This window comes from Apteryx mantelli, chromosome 2 (genome assembly GCF_036417845.1).
Source record: "Apteryx mantelli isolate bAptMan1 chromosome 2, bAptMan1.hap1, whole genome shotgun sequence".
Lineage (NCBI taxonomy): Eukaryota > Metazoa > Chordata > Aves > Apterygiformes > Apterygidae > Apteryx > Apteryx mantelli.
The window spans coordinates 20,562,698-20,584,477 of record NC_089979.1 but is presented as its reverse complement, the minus strand read 5'-3'; the positions used below and the strand labels follow the sequence as shown (position 1 = coordinate 20,584,477).

Sequence of the window (21,780 nt, the reverse complement as noted above, 5' to 3'; positions counted from 1 at the left end):
CTATAAAGCCCTTGAGCTTCTCTAGTCAAAGGCAAAGTGATTAAGGGACTGGAGCATCTCATACAAGGAGAGGCTGAGAGAGCTGGGACTGTTCAGCCTGGAGAAGAGAAGGTTTGGCAGGGGAGGACAGGGCCAGACTCTTCTCAGCGGTTCCCACTGACAGGACAAGAGGCAATGGGCACAAACTCAAACACAGAAAATTCCACTTGAATACAAGAAAACATTTCTTGAGTGTGAGGGTGGTTGAATACAGGAACAGGTTGCCCAGAGAGACTGTGGAGTCTCCATCCTTGGGACATACTCAAAACCCGCCTGGACACAGTCCAGGGCAACCTGCTGTAGCTGACCCTGCTCAAGCAGGGGGATTGGACCAGAGGATCTCCAGAGGTACCTTCCAACCCCAACTAGTCTGTGATTCCATGAAAGGTGGCAACCCAACTAAAATCAGTGGGAACTTTGCCTGAATAAAAGCTAGATGACCGAATTTTGTATGTTATATATTCCACATGTTCTCTGGGGTGACTAAAAAACAACACTCTCTCAAAAAAAAAGTTCTGCTTCATTAACAATAAGGTCAAGGTTTAACTGCTACATGATAAGATCCATCTTTATTTGCATAATACTTGTTATTTGGTATGTAAAAATAAAAAAGTATCTCATAACAGAAGTAGAAAATGATAAGAGACATCATAAAGAATTATTCATCTATTGCACATCCAGGAACATCTAGATACAATAACAAAATTAGAAATAGTGCAGAACGCTTGCTTCACAAACAAGGCCTTCTGAGAGTAAGGATCTATGAATTCATTACAATATATGGTTCTTACATCACTTTTTGAGGCAGATGGCAAATCATTATGGAAGGGGAGAAAAGTATATAATCCCCCAGATTTTAAGATTTTGGTATTGGTAAGTGGAGCTCTTATTGCAAGAGATCTGACCCCCTTCTGCCTGCACAAATGCTGCTAGGTAACTTCAAAACAAATATTTTTGCTGTTGGCATATTGATGTTCATCAGTCATACACTGACATATTACAAAGTAAGGGCTGAGTCTGCAGCAGAGTTACACTGCAGCAGTAGAGCATCCCACATGAGTTACTGCTCTGCTACAGCTCTCAACAGTTCAGGTTAGCAGAAAAGGCTGTCAGTTCTGTCTTCAGAATTATCAACTTATGCACAGCTCTCAAGTTCTTTAGACCCAAAAAGAGGAGAAATGTCAGTGTTTGCATAAGATCACGGCTACACAGAATTAGCACCCATCTGGTTTCTTCCGACTTTCTACTTTTCTGTAGATGGAGTATTTTTCCCTTTACTACCCAGAATTCCTCCAGGTTTTGTTGTTTTTTTTGTTTTCGTTTGTTTTTGGGGGTAGGGCAGGAGAGGCAGGAAGGGGCCTACAATCTAACTATTTGTAGGGTCTTCACCAAAAGAAATAACACACAGCACAAGGTAGCCAGGACAAAGGAACCTTCTAACACAGCAGAATCATCTTTGTAACAACCTCTTTAGGTCTAAGAGCATGAGTACACAGGTGAATATATGTGAACACTGTTCCTGCTTAAATTGATACCACCTTAGGATAGCAGTAGCCTAGTTAGGATTAGTTTTCCCAACTGAGCACTGTCTTCCATTCTCCTGCAGACCTAGATACCTCCCCTTGGTTCATCAGACACTACTGAAAAGGCAACGTATATAAGTTTCAGCCTCTTTAAAAACTGCTAAGGAGTAATATACCCCTGCTTTGAACCAGCGAGAGATCAGGTGAGGAGTATTCAATCTCATCCTTACACGAGAGAGACACAGCTGAACCACAGCCTTTCACAGTCTGAGCTTTTACAGAAAGTAATCAAGCATCCATTACTGAGTAAAACAAATCATGTATATGTGAGAGCAAAGGTGTTCTGCCAGTTACTAGCAGACTCTAAGCAGCTCATCAGAAGCCACCCTGTCTGTAGCAGACATGCTTTCCTTCTCTCCCTCCTCAGTGCCCTCCATCTCTAGGATCATATGTGCCGAACTCCTTCACATGGAAGGCTCATAAGCAGTCATATAACAGAACAGAGAAAAAAGGCCTCATGGGAAAGATGATGGCTAGGTGCAGGACATTTTATCCATTTTATAGCCTGCTACTAAGGAGCCATTCAACATGCGAATAGGCTACCCTCCTTGTTTTGGTGGAGCAATTTGTTCTTCATCCCAGTGACAAAGTGGGAGTGAAGAGAAACTCACCTGTGTGCAAGCATCATGCATAGCTTAAATTGTAGGCCAGATGCTTTAAAGAAATGCATGGAGTAGGTCTTGACATAAGATACATTAAGCTGTTCCAGAAACTAATTCTACCCTATGGATTCCTGACTTGTGAAGAAGTTGAGTGAATTACTGCAGAGTGCTTAGATGATGCAACTTGCAGTATCAAAGCTCAGGTTCTCTATGGTACCACACTGTGCTGTGTCTCTAGTACCTCTCAGCTTCCCTATAAAGTATCTCAGACTTGATTGTACTTAAATGCCAAGAAATTATGAAGGGTAAAGTAGGACAGTATATTTGAAAACTAAAAATAAACATACAAATCCTCATGCCTCTCTACTTAGAGTGCCTCTCTGAAAAAGGACTTGAAAAATTGACCATAACCTTATGGAGCAGCCTGAATGGGGAAACTCTAATGTGGCAAGGGCAAGAAAAACTCACTGCTAAACTGACTTCAGAACATTTTTTTGTTTAAAGCCAGTATCTTATGCTTTATAAAATATACAGTGCACATTTGTAAAAACTGAGCAAAAAAGGCATTTCCCCTCTCATCTGGTAATATTTGTTATATATCTGAGCCATCTGCAGCCTGTGGAATACTAATTATAGCAACTGCAAAAGCATTGTTTACTGTTTCATAGAAAATGCTGAATAAGAAAGCTCATCAGTATACTAAAAGTACAGTTTTAATGCATAGGCATTATAAATCAGTTAATCAGAACTGAAATACATATAGAAAGTACTTAAAAAAATTCTGGTCATGGTTATTTCTCTGCTGTACATATGCACATATTAAGACCATTAAATGGCAAAAAGCATCTGATTATGAAGATTGCTATACATCATTTTTATCACAAGGTGGTGCAAGTGACCTACAAGCACATTCACTTTGCAAAGAACTTTGACAGCACTTGCTTTGTCACCATCAAGCTAATAAAGAATTAGTTTCATATTAAAAAAAAAAAAAAAAGAAAAAAAAAAGGAAAAACAACAGAATAATACCCTCCACCCCTCGACTCACAAATTGGTGCATTTCTTGCCTCAGGATACCTAACCTTCCTAACTTGGAAGTCTCCAAACTTTTCAACAGGCTGTTAGCTGTATACCTCTAAGAGAGGTATCATCTGAAAAACGGTTCTTGCTGCTCTCAGTTCTGAAACTCTTCTTTTACATATAATTGAGCACTTCGAGAAGCAGGTGTCACTGATACACTGTCTGCTTAATTCCCTAAGCATGAGGAGTAAGGGGGCACTTTCCAAATACTCCAAATAATCCAAATTAACTGTCTACTCCAGAAACTCAGAATTTACGTATAGAATACCAAACTAAAAAGTTTTGTGTATTTTATATGCAGCAGAACTTTGATATAAAATACCTATTACCATCATCAACTGCATTTAAATCCACTTCCACTGCAACCTAAGACAGAATTGGTAAGGTAACTCAGATGCAGCATCATTTTTTTGGCAGACAGCTTAGAGAAACTTCAGTAGTATTCTGTATTCCTATCAGTAGTATGTGTCCACTACAATGAATCTGGGCAAAGCATCTAATTCTCTCTCCAAATGGAACACCTAGCTATGAAACAGTTTACAGCTCCAAAACTGTATTATATCAATTTGCAGCTGTGATTCAGGTTTATTATAACTACTTCCTTGATCTTAATATTTCATTCCATCTCTGACATGACAATTCATTACATTTCATGTATAAAGTAATAACATATTTGCACTTCACCAATAAAGGATGACTGCAGATTTTTATAAAAAACAAAAACATAAATGAGATTAAAAAAAAGAAAATAAGCTTGGCTTAATATGAAACAAAATCTCTTCCTCAGTATTTCACTATCAAAACTATTTGGGAGCCCCCACGGAAAGAGAGAGTGGGGAATAATATATTAATTCATGATTGATAATGAGGCAACTGTCTACAAACCATTTGGTGTGCTTTACAGGATGTGTAAGGCAATCACAATACGTATCTTTCAGCCATCAATATTAATGTGAATTCAGACTTTTGACAGGATTATACTCATATGGAAAAAAATAAGAATAAAACCAGAGCAGCTCCAGCAACTAAAAAAAGGCACATACGCTACGTTCTGGTGCAACCTCGACTGCCCACAAAGAGGTTAAATTTAGCGTTAGTTCACTTTGTTCTAACATGCTACAGCTAAACCATTCAAAATCAGATCAGTCAGATGATGCCTAATTCTAAAACACTTCAAATGCTTAAATGCAAAATGAATGTTTAGGATGGGCATTTTGAAGTGATAAATCAGACCTTTACATCCAAGTATGTTACCTGCACTGACAGGATCAGAAAAGACTGCTTACAACAGCAAGCAGTAATGCCACTGGGAGACACGAAAATTTGGTCTGCTCACTAAGCAAATACATCATGACGTACACTTTCTTTTGTTCTATTCTGCAAGACAAAAATGGTGAAGAGAAAACTTAAAGCAAGAAAATAAAAAAAAAAAAAAAGAAGTTGTCTGCCCTAGAGAAAAACAGCATGATTATAAGATTAGAGTTTAGAGACTTTCTTAAATCTTCCTTTTGTGGGCAAGGAGGGAAGACTGTTTTTTGCAGGCACTTTTTATTAGTGAGCTAATCAAAAAGCTGCATGATTCAAAATACGATAAACTGGTAAAAAATATGTACCACCTTCAAGAACCACCTTTGCTGGGTAATATACAGTTATAAAACTGAGAAAACAAATTTTTAATCGTAAAGTGAATTCCCACTTCACAATAAGCTCCTCTGAAGTTCAATAGTCATATGTGATTGTTTTACAGAAGAAAAAAGGACAAAGGACAACCTGAAGTTCCCATTTCCAGCATAGTACACACTCAAACATATCTTACAGCCTCTACAGCGTTAGCCTTGAAGGCCAATAGCATGTTTCTGACATGTCTGAGGTTTACCTCGATTCACCTTGGTTATTCCTGTAATACACTGAGAGACCATGTACTACAAAGGAGTTACACTTAAGGACTTGTTTGGCTAATATTCACATGGCCCTGAATCCCAGGCACTGGCAAAAGGCACTAAAGCCGCAAATGTGAAGCATGCAAGCAAGGACGGCTTTTACACCCTGTTCTGGCACTCGTCTAATTCTGCCACTACTGTGACAAGATTCTATTATGGTAGCTTAATAGACACAGAAGCATGAAGCATTCCAGATTTGTCGAAGCACATACATACTTTTATCTGCTTGGTGTAGATATACCCTCTTCTGCACATCAGCCTCATTTATAATCACTGAGAAACAGCAGTACTCTGTGGAGATCCCCACTAAAGTATCTGAACCATCTCACTGGACATATTTATCCAACAAATGTAAAAGGCAGCCATTACACTCTCAATTGTTCTCCCTCAGTATATAACTTCTTTCTTTCTTTTCACTGTTACTTTTTAAAATAAAATGCACCCACATAATTCCTATTCCACAAATCAATAGTTAGAACAACTATAATTTTTTGGCAAAGTACTGATTTGCGGGCAAAAGCTAATAGACATTACCACACAGGTGTGTGTATATACATGTAAATAAAAGTAGCTCAAGAACCAAAGCCTGTAGGTACACCAAGAAAAGAAGGCACAAAGTCTTAGCCCCCCTGCTCAAGCCCTTCACTTTGCAGCAGGGTTCTTAGGAGGTTGCAGTTTGTAGGTGCTGAAGTAGTTCACCACTTGCTGAGGGACTTCTGCCAGGACACATTGCGCCAGAGCTTCTTTTGGAGCCTTATTAAAAACAAAAACAAAAAAACCCCAGCAAGTTTCAGGTTCCATTAACAGTTAGAGGAGATCCTAAGGGCTGCAACTGCAGAGGAACTTACACAGTGCCCTTGGGGGAGAGAGGGAAGCTTCCCTGCCATCTTTACCCTTCCACTCCCACTACCAGTGACCAGCTGAGTGCCTCTTTCCACCAAAGTCATACAAACTGGATGTCTGTAGTGCTGGCATACCAGAAAGTATCTTTATGACATGAAATTTATATATGTGTGTATATACATACACACACACATATATATCATACATACATATTTATTTGTATGTATGTATCACACACACCGCAGACATGGAACTTAGCCATGTCAATACACTTCCCTTCAGGGGCTTGTCTAATCATCTGTAACCTCGGACCCCAGTTCTCATCCACCGTAATTGCATGGCTATGGAGCAAGTCCTCTACAGGGACTCACTGCAAGACAAAGTATCCATTGAACAAAAATTTCCCCTTTTCTGGAAAAGGAAAGCATTTGAATATATAGCTTTATAATGAATATTAAGCTAGTTATTCTATATCAAAGGGCATTATTCAGTAAACATACTCTGTATTGACTTTGCTCTCTCTCTCTCTCTCTCCTTTCAGTTTGCCTGAGTCACACCAAAATTATACAAAAAAAATTGTATGAAAAGTGACAAGAAGGTATAAAGACTATTATTAACAGGTTTAAAATTAAAAAACAAAATTAGAACACGTTAGGACTGATATTAAAATTATGAATCTTCAAGGTAGTTTATGTTGGTCTTATTTTCCCCACCTCAAAGAAATTTTGAATTTTATTAAAAATCACCTTTTTTCAGAGACATGACATTTAAAGGACAGACTGTATGAGCCTGTGCACATTTTACTGGGTTGTACAGCAAATAAGGATTCCATTCTTTCACCTCCTATTTTTTGGCATCTTTGCTTTAATGAAAATGAAAACTAAGCCCACTGTTGTGGCCACCCACAGTTTCTAATGATGACCACCTCCTTGGCTTAGCCTAGGATTTTAACACTGCTTAAAAAAGTGACACATATAGTGGCCCCTAATCCACAAATGGTCATGTCCACAATAAAAAACACTTTTTCATAAGAAGAAAATCACACTGATATCTTCTTCCCGAATAAACAATGTATCCATTTGTTTAGACTGAAGCAAGTCTGAGGGAGATTTACAAAGGTCATTCCCCTGCAACAACTGGTCAGAAATGCAGTGCAAAGGAGTCTTTTAAACTTGAATCGGCTTACTTACTGGAAATTCTACAGATGCCCAAGAAGTCTTTTGTTCCTTCCCCCCGCCCCCCCCCTTTATTTTTTTAAAGCATTTGATAAAGACATATCTCAGACTTCAGAGTTCATCTTAGGGACACTACAATGGCTCAGAACTATATATATGATATTCTAGCAAACCCAGCATTCCTCTACAATATTTATTAAGCACACAATTAAGATTACTTACATTCTGGAACTTCCTAAATGGCACAAACTGGACAATGTCTCTGACAGCTGGTTCTCCTGATGAGGACCGAAGAACTCCATTGTCGCCATCCAGAAACTCCATAGCATCAAAGTCTGCTCCGCCAACACCAACAATGATAATGGACATGGGCAATTTTGAAGCATTAACTATGGCAGTTCGAGTTTGATCAAGATCTGTTATTACACCATCCGTTATGATCAGAAGTATAAAATATTGCTGTCAAACCAATAAACACTGTGTTACAACAAAGAAATAAACAAGATAATATGCAAGCAACATTAAGCAACCTTTTAAGGAAGACATTTTTAAAAAACTCCCCAAAGTAAATACCCTTACCCTTCCTCTCTCTTACAACCCCCCCAAACAAATCAACAGTTAATTCATCTTCCAAGTACTTTTTTCTGGGCAAAAGGTGGTTTATTTAGGTTTAGAACAGAACACATCTATGAAAATAATTCCTTTCCAGTCTGGTCTGTCAGACCAGAGGTGATACCCCTCACTTCATTCAGTTAAGAGCAGATGAACAAAAGCGTGCTACCAAGCAAAACAGGACAGGCCTTCATTTATTCATTGCATTCCTAAAATCCTAAATATAGATTAAAATGCATCTTTTTGTGCTGAAAAAGAGCATGATCATTTTCACACTGTATTATTACTGGAACCATTCAGGTTTCTTCCAACAAGAGTGTTTAACCTAAGTAGTGAGGCTAATTAGGGCTCTGATATGCAGGGAAGGCTTTCAATAGAAATATGAAGCTCTATATACAGACACTAGGATTAGAGTATTAGCAGATGGGTTAATTGCTCCCCATTTTGAAACTGTCTGTTCAAATTCTTTTAATCATGCATATTAGCTGCTTTCTGAAGTTAATTAGCAAGGCATCTGAAATCACCTTGCAGTATTTTGGTAACTTAGTCAAGTTGCACTGAGCTGCTTCTACCCTACTGTCAGGGCTTCTAAAAGTTAGCCTCTGTTCTGGATTGGAGTAAGTATCAAGAACAAACTAGGAGTACAAAGTTCAGAAAATATCAAATACTTTGTGAATTTCTTGTCTTCTTTCACTTGGTTCATTTCAGGTGATTACTGGGCAACATGGATTTAAGTTTCACTGGTACTCCCAGTGTCCTTAGAAGCCTTCCACTTCAGTACTTTGCTTCCCCTAGCTCCATCCAAAATAATTATTTTTCCCCCTCATCTCCTGTGTTCAAGTACCACCTTTACACATCTCCTCCCATCACTCCATTCCCCCACTCTAGCAAGAATGAATACAAAGCAACCATGATCAGCAGGCTGTGATCAGCAGCATGATAACACATGTCATGTTGGACTTATTTCTCTCGCCCTACATTTCCCCCATATTGAAAAACAAGATCAAAATATCTACGATACACATTAAATGGCAAGGCAGCAAAATTTCTTCAATATTCCCATTCATGTAGAAATAATCTCTTTTTGTGAGTGCAATACGCCTATCAAAAAGGACAGGAGGTTTCTGCTACTGTCCTAATATAAATATTAATTACAATTACTACCGTAAGACTACCAAGGCAAAACCTTACAGACTTCTTTGTGAATAAAAATCTGCAGCTCTTTTCCAAATTGTTTTCCACAAGTACTTTTATATGCAAAAATTGCTAACTTTATTTCCTGATTTTCTTTGATGTGTAAGAGACAAATACTTGCTACGATGAATGATTAAGGATATATATGGGTTTAGGTTTCTTAAACTTGTACGTATTATTATCCAAGTGTTTTGATAGTCAAGACTTGGTCTTCAAATTTGCTAATCCTTAATATGGTCAGCAACTCACACATATGATTTGTAACAGGGAAGAGGGCACAATGCATACAAATGCACATACAGTTTTACAGTAAGGACAGTTCAATATCTATATTGGTACCTAGGTGTCAGGAGCTATATCTGCTATTTCTCAATTATATTGCTTAATTCTCTGTCTCAGTTATCCAATGTAAACCAAGGACTGTAGCTGACTTTCGCACTGAGATTAAGACGCCCTCCTATATTCAAAGGCTTAAATTAGACGTCAATACTTGTACAGCACTGCAAGAACTTTGTATAAAAGATGGCATAAAAATGTCACATATTTTTCAGTTGCTACTTCAACTCTCTGAAGAGTTTAATTTAGGAGAGAATTTCTGTGCACAACCTGCAAGAATAAGTTAGCCTTTACCTAGTTTTAAGGATATCAAATACAATTTCACAGGGTAAATGGCAGGTTGTCAAAACAGGCACACTTACAAGCTTAAAAGAGAAAAACAATATATATAGAAGGGAAACAAAAAAGTCAGGAAAAAAATACACACACTATGGTAAAGAACTTACAGATGCTGTTTGCTGCTGTGTAGCTGCAGCAGCAAATCTTGCCACATGATTTATAATTGGAGAAAAATTGGTTGGCCCATATAACTTCACTTGAGGAAGACAAGCCCTATATGCATCAACAATCCCTTGGATTCCTAGGGAACAAAAATAGTTTCATCTTAATTTTTCATATCAAAATTATCAGTGAAGTAGAATGAAGTGACATACCAACAGGAGAGAACTGTTCACAGCCTACCTATACTGTGCCCCAGCTGTTCAAAATGTTTCTTTCATGAATCATTAGAGAGACCAAATGCTACTTCTAATAACAAAGGTATTTGTTAGAGGACATGGTTAAACTCCTCATCTATTCAATTAGATCGACATGCTTCGCAATTCACCTTTCAAATATTTTTATCCCCTCACACCCACGGTCTAATAGGTTATATACTTTTTCCAACATAAATTGGTAACATTGACATCATCATTCATAGAGTTGTGTTAGTGATGCCAGGAACACACAGGGATCCATTGCCTCTTATCATTTTAGAAAAAGAAAAAGTTACTTTTGAGACTTACCATTACAGAATGGGTTTGACGGGTTAAAATTTAATGGGAACTCATGTGACACCTGTCAATACATGAAAGACAGTTAGGTCTGCATATACAATCTCCTCCTGAAGTAATGCTTTTAACTATCTGATGTAATGCATTACATATTCCATTACCTGAAAGGAAGGAGGAACCTGTGCACCAAATCCAAAGGCTGGAAACATTTTATCTCTAAGAAAAGCAATTTAAAAGAAAATGAAGTGAGTGCTTTGCTTTAAAAGCTGTTATAATTCAGTAAATTGAGCTAATCAGTGCTGCTTTTATCATTAAAAATGCTGTTTATTAAGAATTAAGAGGGAAAATTAAGTGGAAATTTCCCTCTGTAAACATGTCTAGGACCAAAAAAAGTCTTTAACATGAAATCAGCAAGAATTCAAACATTTATTGAAATTAATGTGCTATATACATCTCAGATGAAAAGCCCTGCTTGTCTGCTGTTAAACACAAGCAGAGCAGTGATTATGAAGTCTTTTTAGACCTTCGTTCAGGTCAAAAGCTTTCATTCTGGCATATTTGTTGGTATCTTCCACACTATGGCCTGTTTTAAAAAAATCACCACAAAAAATGTACACATATTTAAAAAACAACAAATTAAAACTTACGTATCATAGTCCTGAATGACCATTCCTACAGACCAAATAGCTGTTAGGTATTCGTTAACTCCATTAGGGCTTAGGTAATGCAGAGAGTCTGGGGAGCGAGGGTCTCCATTGGAGCCTGTAAAATCTATCCCCACCTGTCAAATGCAATGTTTATACCAAATTGTTGTTAGAGGTGAAACCATGCTTCTAATCTCAGGCAAAGTTAAAGTAAAAGCCAAGAAAGTGTTATAAACTCTGCTTACTAGAACACACAAAAATCCAGCAGGTGCAATACTTAGATGTAGGTTTCTTGGAATATTAACATTCTTACAACAATGCCACCACAAAAATGGCAAAAGCTGTGCATCCCTCAGAAGGGGTGGAATGACTTTCACCTGTCAGGTTTGGGCTGTGTTTATTTTCAGTTAACATTCACAGCAACTTTTTAATAGCCATGAAATTAATTTCATCCTGTTTCTTACCACACGCACCTTCAGACTCATAAGTAGATTGGCCAGACACCACATAATAGTTTTTTCTCTGACCTCAAGAGATCATTTTCTCTGGGTCAATAATGAAGCACACTGCTAAGGTAAAGAAATCTTAATGTCACTTGTGCCACATTAGGTTTATGAATTAAACAACTTCAGGGCCAGATCCCATCTCCTGGTTTCTGTGTATTGCTTTCATTATGCAAAGGGCCTTGAAAACCACCATCAAGGTTGAAAGAGAAATCTTAGGCGGGGGGGGGAACCTTATGAAAAGGAAGCATAAAATAAATCTAACCACCAGAGAACTGTAAATTTCTCCTTGGACTCCATCCACACAGCTCAGCCAGTTCCTACTAAACATAACTATAGGTTCAGAGCTTTGTACCAAGGGCAAAGAAAATAATTTTTCAGAAACAAACTAGATGGACTCTGAAAAAAATGGTTCCCCCTTCTTCCCCCCATGTTACAGAACAAAAAATACAGTAATCAAAGAGCACAGCTGATCAATGGCATATCTCAGTTTACTCCAAAAATTCAAAAGCTATTTTATATAAATATATATAATAATATACAATTAACTTACTGTGAAATTCAGCTGACATCCACCCATGATATAGTCAAGGAAGGTGCATTCTACTATGATCTAAAAATAAAAATTAAAGACAGGAATTAACTTTTTTTCAGAGAGGAGAAAAATAGGTGTTATTGGAGCAACTCTTGAGATCCCAGATCTGCTGTCTTTACACCAATGCAAAGCACTGCTTTTACTCTCTAGGTGTCCCTCCACCACTGCAGTGAGGATATTTAAAGTGTATGCATCACACACACAACACATAAGAATCAGGACTTTCACAAAATTACAGGCAGATAACAAAGCAGCTCCAAAACCATGATCATTTATAACACAATATATTAAGACAGACTTAACAGATTATAACTCACTATAATATGGTGAGTTGGGAAAGTAAGCGGTTCAGGAATGGCCTTAAAATTGATAAGCAACTTTTGCCACATGAACAGCAACTTTAAGAAAGTGGGGAGACAGTGGAAGACAGACATTTGTTTCAGCTGTCAAATATTAATCTGTCTCCTTATAGAAATCAGACCCCTTAAATGTTCAATGTGTCTGTAACTTTCAGACATTTTACAGTTTCAGACATTTTGAGGGTGAAGGCATACTAGATCAGAGCTGTTGCACCTGAACACTTATAAACAGTCATTCCAGAATATATTACTGACCTCACAGTGCTTAACACTCACAATGCCAGAGTTTTTATAGCTTTTTTTCTTCTGTCTTTTCTTTTCATTTATGCATTCAAATTCAACCTACATGAATGCAAAAAAGACAAAGCATGATAAATATCACTTATGCAACGCATTCAGAAATTCTTTGTTCTAGGATTGATACTTATATTAAAAATGCAGTTTGTTTCACTGTGAAACAAAAGTTAATTCAGCACACTCAAAATCAGCAAGAAAAAAAAATCATCAGGACAGAGAAAAATGTTAATCCTCTCTCTACCAAAAGCTTACAAAAAGATTTATTTAGACAAGTGTTATTTCAACCAGATGAAGAAATTCTGTACCATTTTCTCTCCGAGAATTGTGCTAAAAACTCTCTTTGTAAAGGCAGGGTGATTCAGCTAAAGCAACAGAGCTTCCAGCAGCAGTGGCAGTAACACACAAAATAAAAGGTGCATATCAAAGTCTTCCCAAATTAGTTATTCAGGCTTCATAAATTAAATCAGTACCTTAATCTAAATTTGGGATCAAGCGCTAGCTAGCGCACGTAGCAAAGTACTGCTATCAGGCAGTCATGAAGGCATGTTATTTGGATGTAAATAGCTCTAAGAGGTATTCCAGATGCACCTTCTGGTTTGGAGCCAGAAAAAGGCTCCACTGCTTTGTTTTATGTTAAAGTAAGATTAAAAAAGCACTCTTGCAATTAAGAGCAAAAAGGCACAGAATGTACTAACAAGGTTAGCACCTGAGAAGTCTGTATGCTTCTCCCTTGCCCCTCTAGAAGAATGGAACGAATTTTCTGGGTATTTCACCACCTAATCAGCCTCACTTCCATTTCATGGACGTTGTCTTTCAGTGACTTTTTTCCATGCTATAACAATTGCTCAGGTACTCACTAATACTGGCCACAAATACATATCATGGACATATAATCTTTCAAGTGAATTTCATAGTCCTTCAACCAGAACTCAAGGCCTGGGGAAAATAAATACCTCTTAAGAGGAGGGGAAAAAATATTCTCAGCAATTCTCCAGAAGCAACCCATTCACTTCAGGCTTACAAGTAGACTGACATCTTGAGGACACAGAGTCACACCCATGCTCACCTCAAGTAACTTCAAAGAAGCTGTGCCAAACTTCCTATAGGGGCAGCAGAGGTCAGAAATGTGGGAATAACTAGAGATCACCCTTGGAGCCTATGAAGTCAAACTCTGATTTGCACTGGAACAGACATTATCAAATGACTCTGATCATGTGGGATTAGAGATTAGTTCCCTTTAAAACTAGAAGAATTCTGGAGCACGTTATTTATCTGTGTTGTTGTACATCTTTGCTCCATCCCACTGACACAGCTGAAGGCTACTTTGAATAGGTATAGCCATGATTCTCATGAAAACTTTCTTAAAGCATTTCCAAAACCAGCACATGCAGATTATAACTTAAAAACCGTTTTCCTTAAATTCACAAGAGACCCCATCTATTATGGGGTCTCTAGGGGAGAAATGAAAATAGGTATTTGCATTCCCAAGGAGCCTTTATACATCAGGCTTTGCACTGCAAGAGGTACTTACAGTCGTGGTTCTCACAAAAAACACGTGTGCTGGAAAATATGAATGTACAGAATCCTGCTAGGTTTATTCAGTTTATGATACTAACAAAAGTGCAAGATTACTTTTAAAAATTGGAATGAACTAGAAATCATGTATTATAAAAGAGTAGAAAATTAAGCTATTTTATGAAATCCTGCCTGCTCCCATTTATTATTTGCATACTTTAATTACAATAATAATAAGGATCACTGTCAGCAATGAAAGCTAAACTGACATCATCTGGATAGAGAAAAACTAGAAAAACACTAAAGAGCTCCAACTAGTAAATTACATGTGAATAATATAAGAATTTCAAAATACCTAACAAATGATACAAAACAGTAAGAAGGATTAAACTGAACCCTGCACTGTTCAAAATTAATTCAGAAACAGACATCTACAGAGCAAAAACACAGCAAGGCACAAAGCAGCAATCAAAAAAAAACCACCACTACATTCAAGGTTGACTCTTTATCATCAGCAGCTCTGAAGAATTTAGTACAAACAAAACACCCAAGATATTATAAAAGTACAAGGAGGCACTCAATATATCCCATTATTCATAATGCATGAGCAATTTTCCAGATTTTACAGAATTAAAGATCATAAAATATTTTAGCAGTATAGAAGTCCATAAAATAGAGGCTTTTCTGTTAAAATTGCTATGCTGCCTTTCACTCTTTTAAATGTAAGTTCTTTTTATTACAAGGTTTGCAAATTGTTAATGTTTGTAAAAACACAAAGGATAATTTTACTCTAAGAGCCATCTAATGTAACACATCAAGTGGATTTCTGTGCAGTGGTAGCTAAATCTTGAAGTTTTTCATATTCACTGAAGTATGCATTATAGTTGATAAGCGCTGCACTTGAAATAAAGGATTAAGTAAAATCTGACAGAAGTACTACAAGCTTTGTCCTTTTAACTGCAGTGAAATTTATACTGCATTCTTTATTCTGCTGATCTGTATTTTCTGATTTCTGTATTTTTATGAATCTGTGAAATTTATCTGGGCTGGAGGTTGGGTATTTACACATATAACATTGAAAACTAACCAAGATCTTAACCTTAGGATAGTGAATTCATAATGTAAATTCCAAGTCCACCTCAACTATATTAGCATTGCAAGTTGTAGGCTAACACAACTTAGGTACTGGCACATCAAGTGATGCAAGTTTTGCTCCAAAAGGAGAAAGACAACATAATAAAAACACACAAGCAGCTTAGACTATGCAAGACTTACAGGTGAGGACCGAGACGCTTCCTTCAGTTTTGACACTGTGGTTTGAAAACTTCCTATGAGATCATGAGATCCATCACCATCATAGTCATAGCACTCTACCTAAAATGAACCATTATCCAGTGTTAGTAACAGCAATATCCCTATCAAAGTAATAAATGTTGCAATGGCATTTTACAAACCTCAATATACACAACACTCCTGAATCTCTAACATCGTGGAGTTTCCCATGTGCTACAGGCTTAGAGTGACGTAAGCATCCAAAGAAGCTAGCAATTTGGTAAAAGCCAATCTACCCGGTTTCAGATCAGATCTTCCACTGAAATCCAGGAGATCTGCAAATACTCAGCAGTGCACAGGATAAGGTCTCATATGGGTAGGTAACATCAATTCTACTGAAATGCATGGGGTGGGGGTGTGTTGGGGAGGGTAAGGAATAAATCTGTAGGTCTTTTCCTGTCATTAGGAATTAGGAGACTTGATTTTTCAGAGGTATGAAACACACTTAACTTTTCTTGAGCATCCAGCTAAAAATTCAGCAAATCAGTCACACAGTACTTAGCAAAGTTTTATTAATACTTTCTTAATCTTCAAGGTTACTCAGAATTTGTAAGTTCATGAAGGTTCAGCCCTAAATTCAGGAACTAGACATGAGATTTTCTTAAGTTTAGCAAATTTAAACAGTCTCTAAGATCTACTCTTCATAGATCTGAATGTGTCAACTAAAATCTCTCTCTTCCAATATTCAATGTTCAATACTAAGGCTTTACTATTCAATCAATTCAGCTCTGAACATCCCACCTCACAAAAGGAGGAAGAACAAGTTTAAAATAGAAATTCCTTCTATTTGAAATCCTTTCAGTTTAAGCCAGCATAATTTTACCACTGTTACTTCAACTTCATAATGTCCTCAATTTTTGTTTTTTAAAAGTTCAAGTTATGAGTGTGCCCCAACTGTCCTTCTGAGTAGAAATTTGTGAATTTAACTGAAATAGAATATGCTACTTCTTTATTTTATTTCACTTTAGCAAGACAGACATGCTGGTTAACTTACTTTAAATAAACAAATCATAGAAAAAAATTAAAATAATAACAATCAAGAGTCAAGGTAGGAATTCCCCATTATTTGGGATCAAAACATAAGTCTTAAGAAAATTTTTCTTTAGTATATATGGCTTGAACTGAACAGCTGTCTTCATGTCCTTCTTTCCACTCTGAAAAAAAATCCTATGCTATATTCAAGAAAAATAGGTTGTATTACTTGCCCATTTCATTTAGGAATAACATAGTAAAATGAATAACTGCAACACACTGGAGCTTCAAAGAGAAATTAGGTTTCTGGAAAGGAACAGTAATGTTGAAGTATAAAATATGTGTACATTACAAGTTCTACTCTGTGGAAAACATGCCTCTAAATGTTGCAGTTTGCACTGCTTCTACAATATCTTGAATACACTAATAAATAAATAAAATGCAAGCACATGCACTGATTATCAACTTAAATCTCATACGAGCAGCCACGGTACCAAAAGATTTGATGCACATGGCAGATGTGATGTGAATTCTTTTGAATGCTGTAAACTAAGCCAATCAGATACTCAGCCAAGTGCTTCAGTACCTGAAATTTAAAACTGAAGATATTTCCTGAGCCAAGAGCTATGATATTTGTTCAAAGTTAGCACTGTTATTTCTTTTTCTTTTTTTAAAGGGTCAAAATTTGTCTTGCTTGATATATTTGATCCATCTAACCCAATACACATTTCCAATATTGCATTTCAAATATTTAGTCCAGACAAGACAAAAATATTCCTCTTTTTTCCCCACATATGCTCTCTTGGACAGGTAATAACATGAGGGAATGTGATAAAATTGCATGCATGCTTTCCCCAGCAGAACTATGCATGCTTGCTCCAGGAGACAGACTGACATTTTCAGCACAGAAAAACCACTGACTCGCTGCAAACGCACTCACATGAAATGTAGATAAAAGTCCAGAAGACACAGTACCATCTTGGTTTGTGCATTGCTCTGCATACACAAACTAAGACATTCCATGGGTGAAAAGCCACTCATTAGGGAAAAGCTGGTAAGTGTTTTTACTTACTATGAAAAATACTCCATTTCGTATGCCACTGTGTGCATATAAAACTGTTAAAGCACTGTTTATCTATTCAACAGTATTATAATACAATTCCATTTACATTTTAATGTTTGAAGTGATAGTTCCCAGATTTCAAAGCTAAGATATACCAAAAGCTGGAATTCAGCCTACTGCCTGCAAGCCCATAACAACTGCCAGTAAAATCAAATTTCCTCTGGAAATAAATCTATGCTTCTGAGGTAAGATTACAAAGAATTGACATTATTAAAAGCCTAGAGTGTATCTGGTCAGGTGCTATGATTTCATTTTGGATGACAGAGTTGAAAATCACTCCATTTAACAGAATTATTTTAATCAAAGATCCATAGTTAACATGTTTACTAAAAAGAGAAATACGTCTGCAACATATGGAGAAGCAAGAGCTGTCCCAGCTATTTTGGGGAAAAGAGAAAGAAAGGAACAAAGAAGTAAAAAGAACAGAAGCAGTAAGGGAAGCAGCTTCTGAGCTTCTCAGCTTGTAAAGTTGTTTATTACTCTGCTCTGTAATTATGTATTTTAATCTATACAGGTGCTTGTGACACCCACATCCCTGTGGCTGTTAAGCATTCTCCAGGACTGCCTCAAGCCACACAACTAATATCTGTCACATGCAGCTCATGCTCTCATTTGTCCTTTCCCAGAGGAAGAACAGTGAGTGTAGCTGGTTTTTTCATTTGTTTTTTTCTAATATTAAAGTATCAGGTTCCTAACATGCTCACGTTAGCTTATAAATGACATTTGGATTTTGATTGGTTGCTTAGCTTCAATTCCATCGCTAAACTAAGGGAATTCCTGGACAAAATCATACGGAAGAAACATAATTAATTCCAGGTAAGATTCAAAACGCAGGAGCTGAAGACTAGCCCCAGTAAAACTATCACTTCACAGATCTGCTTGACCCTCTGACAAAAAGTTCAGTTTTATCTGAGGAGCAAAGTTACTGATGTACCCTTATTCCAGATCTTTTGAGAAAGGGAAATAGCCTCAGCAGATGGTCCTCAGTCTCTATACAGTCTTTCAAGGCCAACAAAACAGAACAGAATGGTTCAGGGGGCCCTCAAGGGAAAACATTTTGTTTTGGGGGATCTGGGCAACAAACAGAAGGGCTCTGTGTCTTCCTTGCTGCCTGCTTTCAAAAGAACTCTCAGCTAGATGCTAAATTTGTTTGAGAAGGAAGCCTGCCAATTGCACACAGAAGTTTTCTTGACAGAAACTGCTGCTGACTCAGTCAGGACTTGAGACCTAGGCTTTCATACCAAACCCACTTTACATCCCAGTTGCTTGAGCCAGTGTTCTACTAAATCAGGTAGGCTCTAATTCTCAGGAGGCTCAGGATCCCAGGGGCAGGGAGGAACCCCTGTTTCAGGGTAGCCTCAGTCAGTGACACAACCTTCAACCCTAACAAGATTCATTCATAGGCTAGAAAAAAATCATAGGTCAGATTTACAGGACTTATTCAAAGCATACAGAACTGAGTGGAAAACATTATATTCCAGGGATTCAGCCAGACTGCTCATTAGCTGCTGTGAAGGAGCAGATCCAAGCTCTAAGAAAAGCATTCCCAGATGACTGCAATACTTTCATATAAGCAAGGTGCCCTCACACTTTAAGAGAAGACCAAGAGAAAGTCTTCTCTGACTGATAAAATGGGTAGAGCATAGACTTTCCTCCTCTTTGAGCCTTTTCCATAACAGTATGTCCAAGTTTATCTCCAGAGGTCGGGGGAAAAAATAAAAATAAAAAAAACCATGACTGGCAAGTGAGGAGAAAGGAGTTCTCTGATCCCAGGATGATGAAGTTCTTGATTCTTGCCCTGTAGGGGATGAAACCCACCTTCTGGCCCCACTATTTGGGCAGGGGAACAGGAAAAAGAGGAAGCAGAGATCAAGGCCCATAAAGATACTTAGATTCCAAATTTCAGCTCAGGTGCCTAAAGACTTGAGAGCAAATAGCTTCATGTAGACAAATAAATATGCTACTCAGAAAACAGTTGCATTTTGAAATGCTCTTCTGAACAGTAAGATATTACATGAACAGAGAGTGAGGCTGGGGCCTGCCTTCTATTTAAAATGAGTATCTTCCAAGTATCAGTTAAAGGTATCTTACTACGAACCTTCTAAAGAAGTTCACATTGCAATGTGTTTTTGAGCAAGTCACTGCTTAAAAGGTAATGCTTCACTTCACATATAAGCGTGCTTCATTCCAGCGGATTCATATCATCATTAATTTACTCCTGGTGGTATGTAGCAACCAGGAGCATCACAGAAATTTTATTGCATCATCCATGGCTAAATTAACTGCAGCTGATTGCACCACTGTTACAAGAGGCTGAAAGAGCTGCAACACATGTTCAGGAGATAGTTAAAGACTAAACAAGCAAATATATTGTTATACAGGACAGGCAAGCAAACAAAGAAAAAAAACAAGCAAGAAGAAAAAGGGATGTTAAACATGTTTAACAGATGATATACATCTGCTAGCTCAGATAGTGTATTAAGAATTCCATTAGTGTTACCTACTGCATCAGTAACACGACGTTACAAGATTCATAGAACACAGAACAGAAAAAAGTATATTCTAACCCTTACCATGCATCCTCACTATACAGTTCATACGCTCTTAACAATACCGATGTTGGCCGATGCAACGCTAAAACTGTATAATCTAAATAAGAAACTGATCTGGAAGCTTCAAACCTATTTATGTTGAACTGTTTTCCCAGACTTTCAAAGACCAACTTTTACACATCACAAATTGGAGATATTTTTTTTTTCCAAAGCGTGCCTACAGCTTTGTAACTTTCAAATACATAATAAAAGGGGGAAAAAAAATTTCAATATAATTTGAAACAAAAAAACTAAAATAACACATTTTTCATTTATTACATTTTCTAATTTTTTTGAATATATTCATAAGATTACATGCATTTCTTATATATTACCTTGATTAACTTATCCATGTCACTGTAACACAGAGAATTGAGAGAGATTTTAAATGGCCTCCAAACAGGATTCAAGTTGTTTTTAATAACCTGTAAAAAAAAGTCAAAATAGTAGTATTCACAAGAGTGGAAAATCATCATCGTAACTGGTCCTACCTTCATGTCATGGTTTTCATATGCAAAAATTGTTGACTAATACCAATGCCCATCACTTCCCACAATCCAAATCCTAACGTATACAATTTAAAACAAACAAACAAAAATTCCTAACATGCAATATCATTGTCAAAACCAGATGACATCTTTTCAAATCAGTATTCTCTGGACTGCACTGTGATCTACTACATCATGCAGCTATTACTTTGCAAAGAATTTAAGATTTCACTACATTTATGTATATGCTGATACTGGTAGAGTCATCAGTGAATGAAAACCTGACTTACCAATAAAAACATGAAAAAAATTAAATTGGAATTTTCAAATAAACCAAAGTTCTGGAGATTACATTTCACTCCAGCCAATGCTTATTCTGAAATGCCACTTCTGAAAAATACTTCCTCAAGAAATTCATGGTGTAGTTCAGCAGAAATAACACGTGAGAATAAGAGGATATTCACTGCATGCATGTGTCTCACAAGCCAAAAACTAAATAAATGATATTTAGGAATAATACTGATGGATATACAGAATTTGTCAATTAGAATGTGTCCATAGACAATTATCAATTAGAATCAATTAGAATGTGTCCACCCTCTAAATTTGATTGAAATCAGTAGAAACTCTTCCTTTAAAAGCAATAAAATGATTTTATATAGAAAAAGAAACCACATACAACAAGCAATACTTAAGTTATACCAAAAAACTTCCAGCACGGTGGGGTGGGGTGGGGTGGGGGTGTGTGTGTCACAAAAGAAAAAATAACTATTTTGAAAATTAAAATAATAAATTATGTTAGCAACTTTAAGAGGGTTTTGGATTTTGGAGGGTTGCTGACAGAAAATATCCTACCTCTGTTCTGTGAACCATCACCCAGTTTCCATCTCCAGTCTGCTTGTGGAATTCCAGATAAGGATCTGACTTTCCAAAAAAATCCTGCATTTAAAGAACATGCAATTATC

General features: G+C 37.0%; 1 protein-coding gene across 4 annotated transcripts in view; it reads right to left on the bottom strand.

Annotated features, from left to right (window-relative positions):
• Positions 1–589: 589 nt before the first annotated feature.
• Positions 590–21,780, bottom strand: part of CPNE3 (copine 3) — a 35,875-nt gene continuing 14,684 nt past the window's right edge. For 3 of the 4 annotated variants that reach the window (XM_067290262.1, XM_013956885.2, XM_067290261.1), the window contains exons 6-16: positions 21,671–21,754; positions 20,663–20,752; positions 15,585–15,683; positions 12,753–12,839; positions 12,097–12,156; positions 11,044–11,177; positions 10,558–10,612; positions 10,409–10,460; positions 9,851–9,984; positions 7,485–7,721; positions 590–5,997 (exon numbers count right to left, since the gene is read on the bottom strand). In XM_067290262.1, coding sequence (XP_067146363.1) covers positions 5,887–5,997; positions 7,485–7,721; positions 9,851–9,984; positions 10,409–10,460; positions 10,558–10,612; positions 11,044–11,177; positions 12,097–12,156; positions 12,753–12,839; positions 15,585–15,683; positions 20,663–20,752; positions 21,671–21,754 — 1,143 coding nt within the window. In that variant the 3' untranslated portion in view covers positions 590–5,886. The remainder of the gene's footprint in view (positions 5,998–7,484; positions 7,722–9,850; positions 9,985–10,408; positions 10,461–10,557; positions 10,613–11,043; positions 11,178–12,096; positions 12,157–12,752; positions 12,840–15,584; positions 15,684–20,662; positions 20,753–21,670; positions 21,755–21,780) is intronic. The other variant, XM_013956886.2, reaches the window with a different exon arrangement.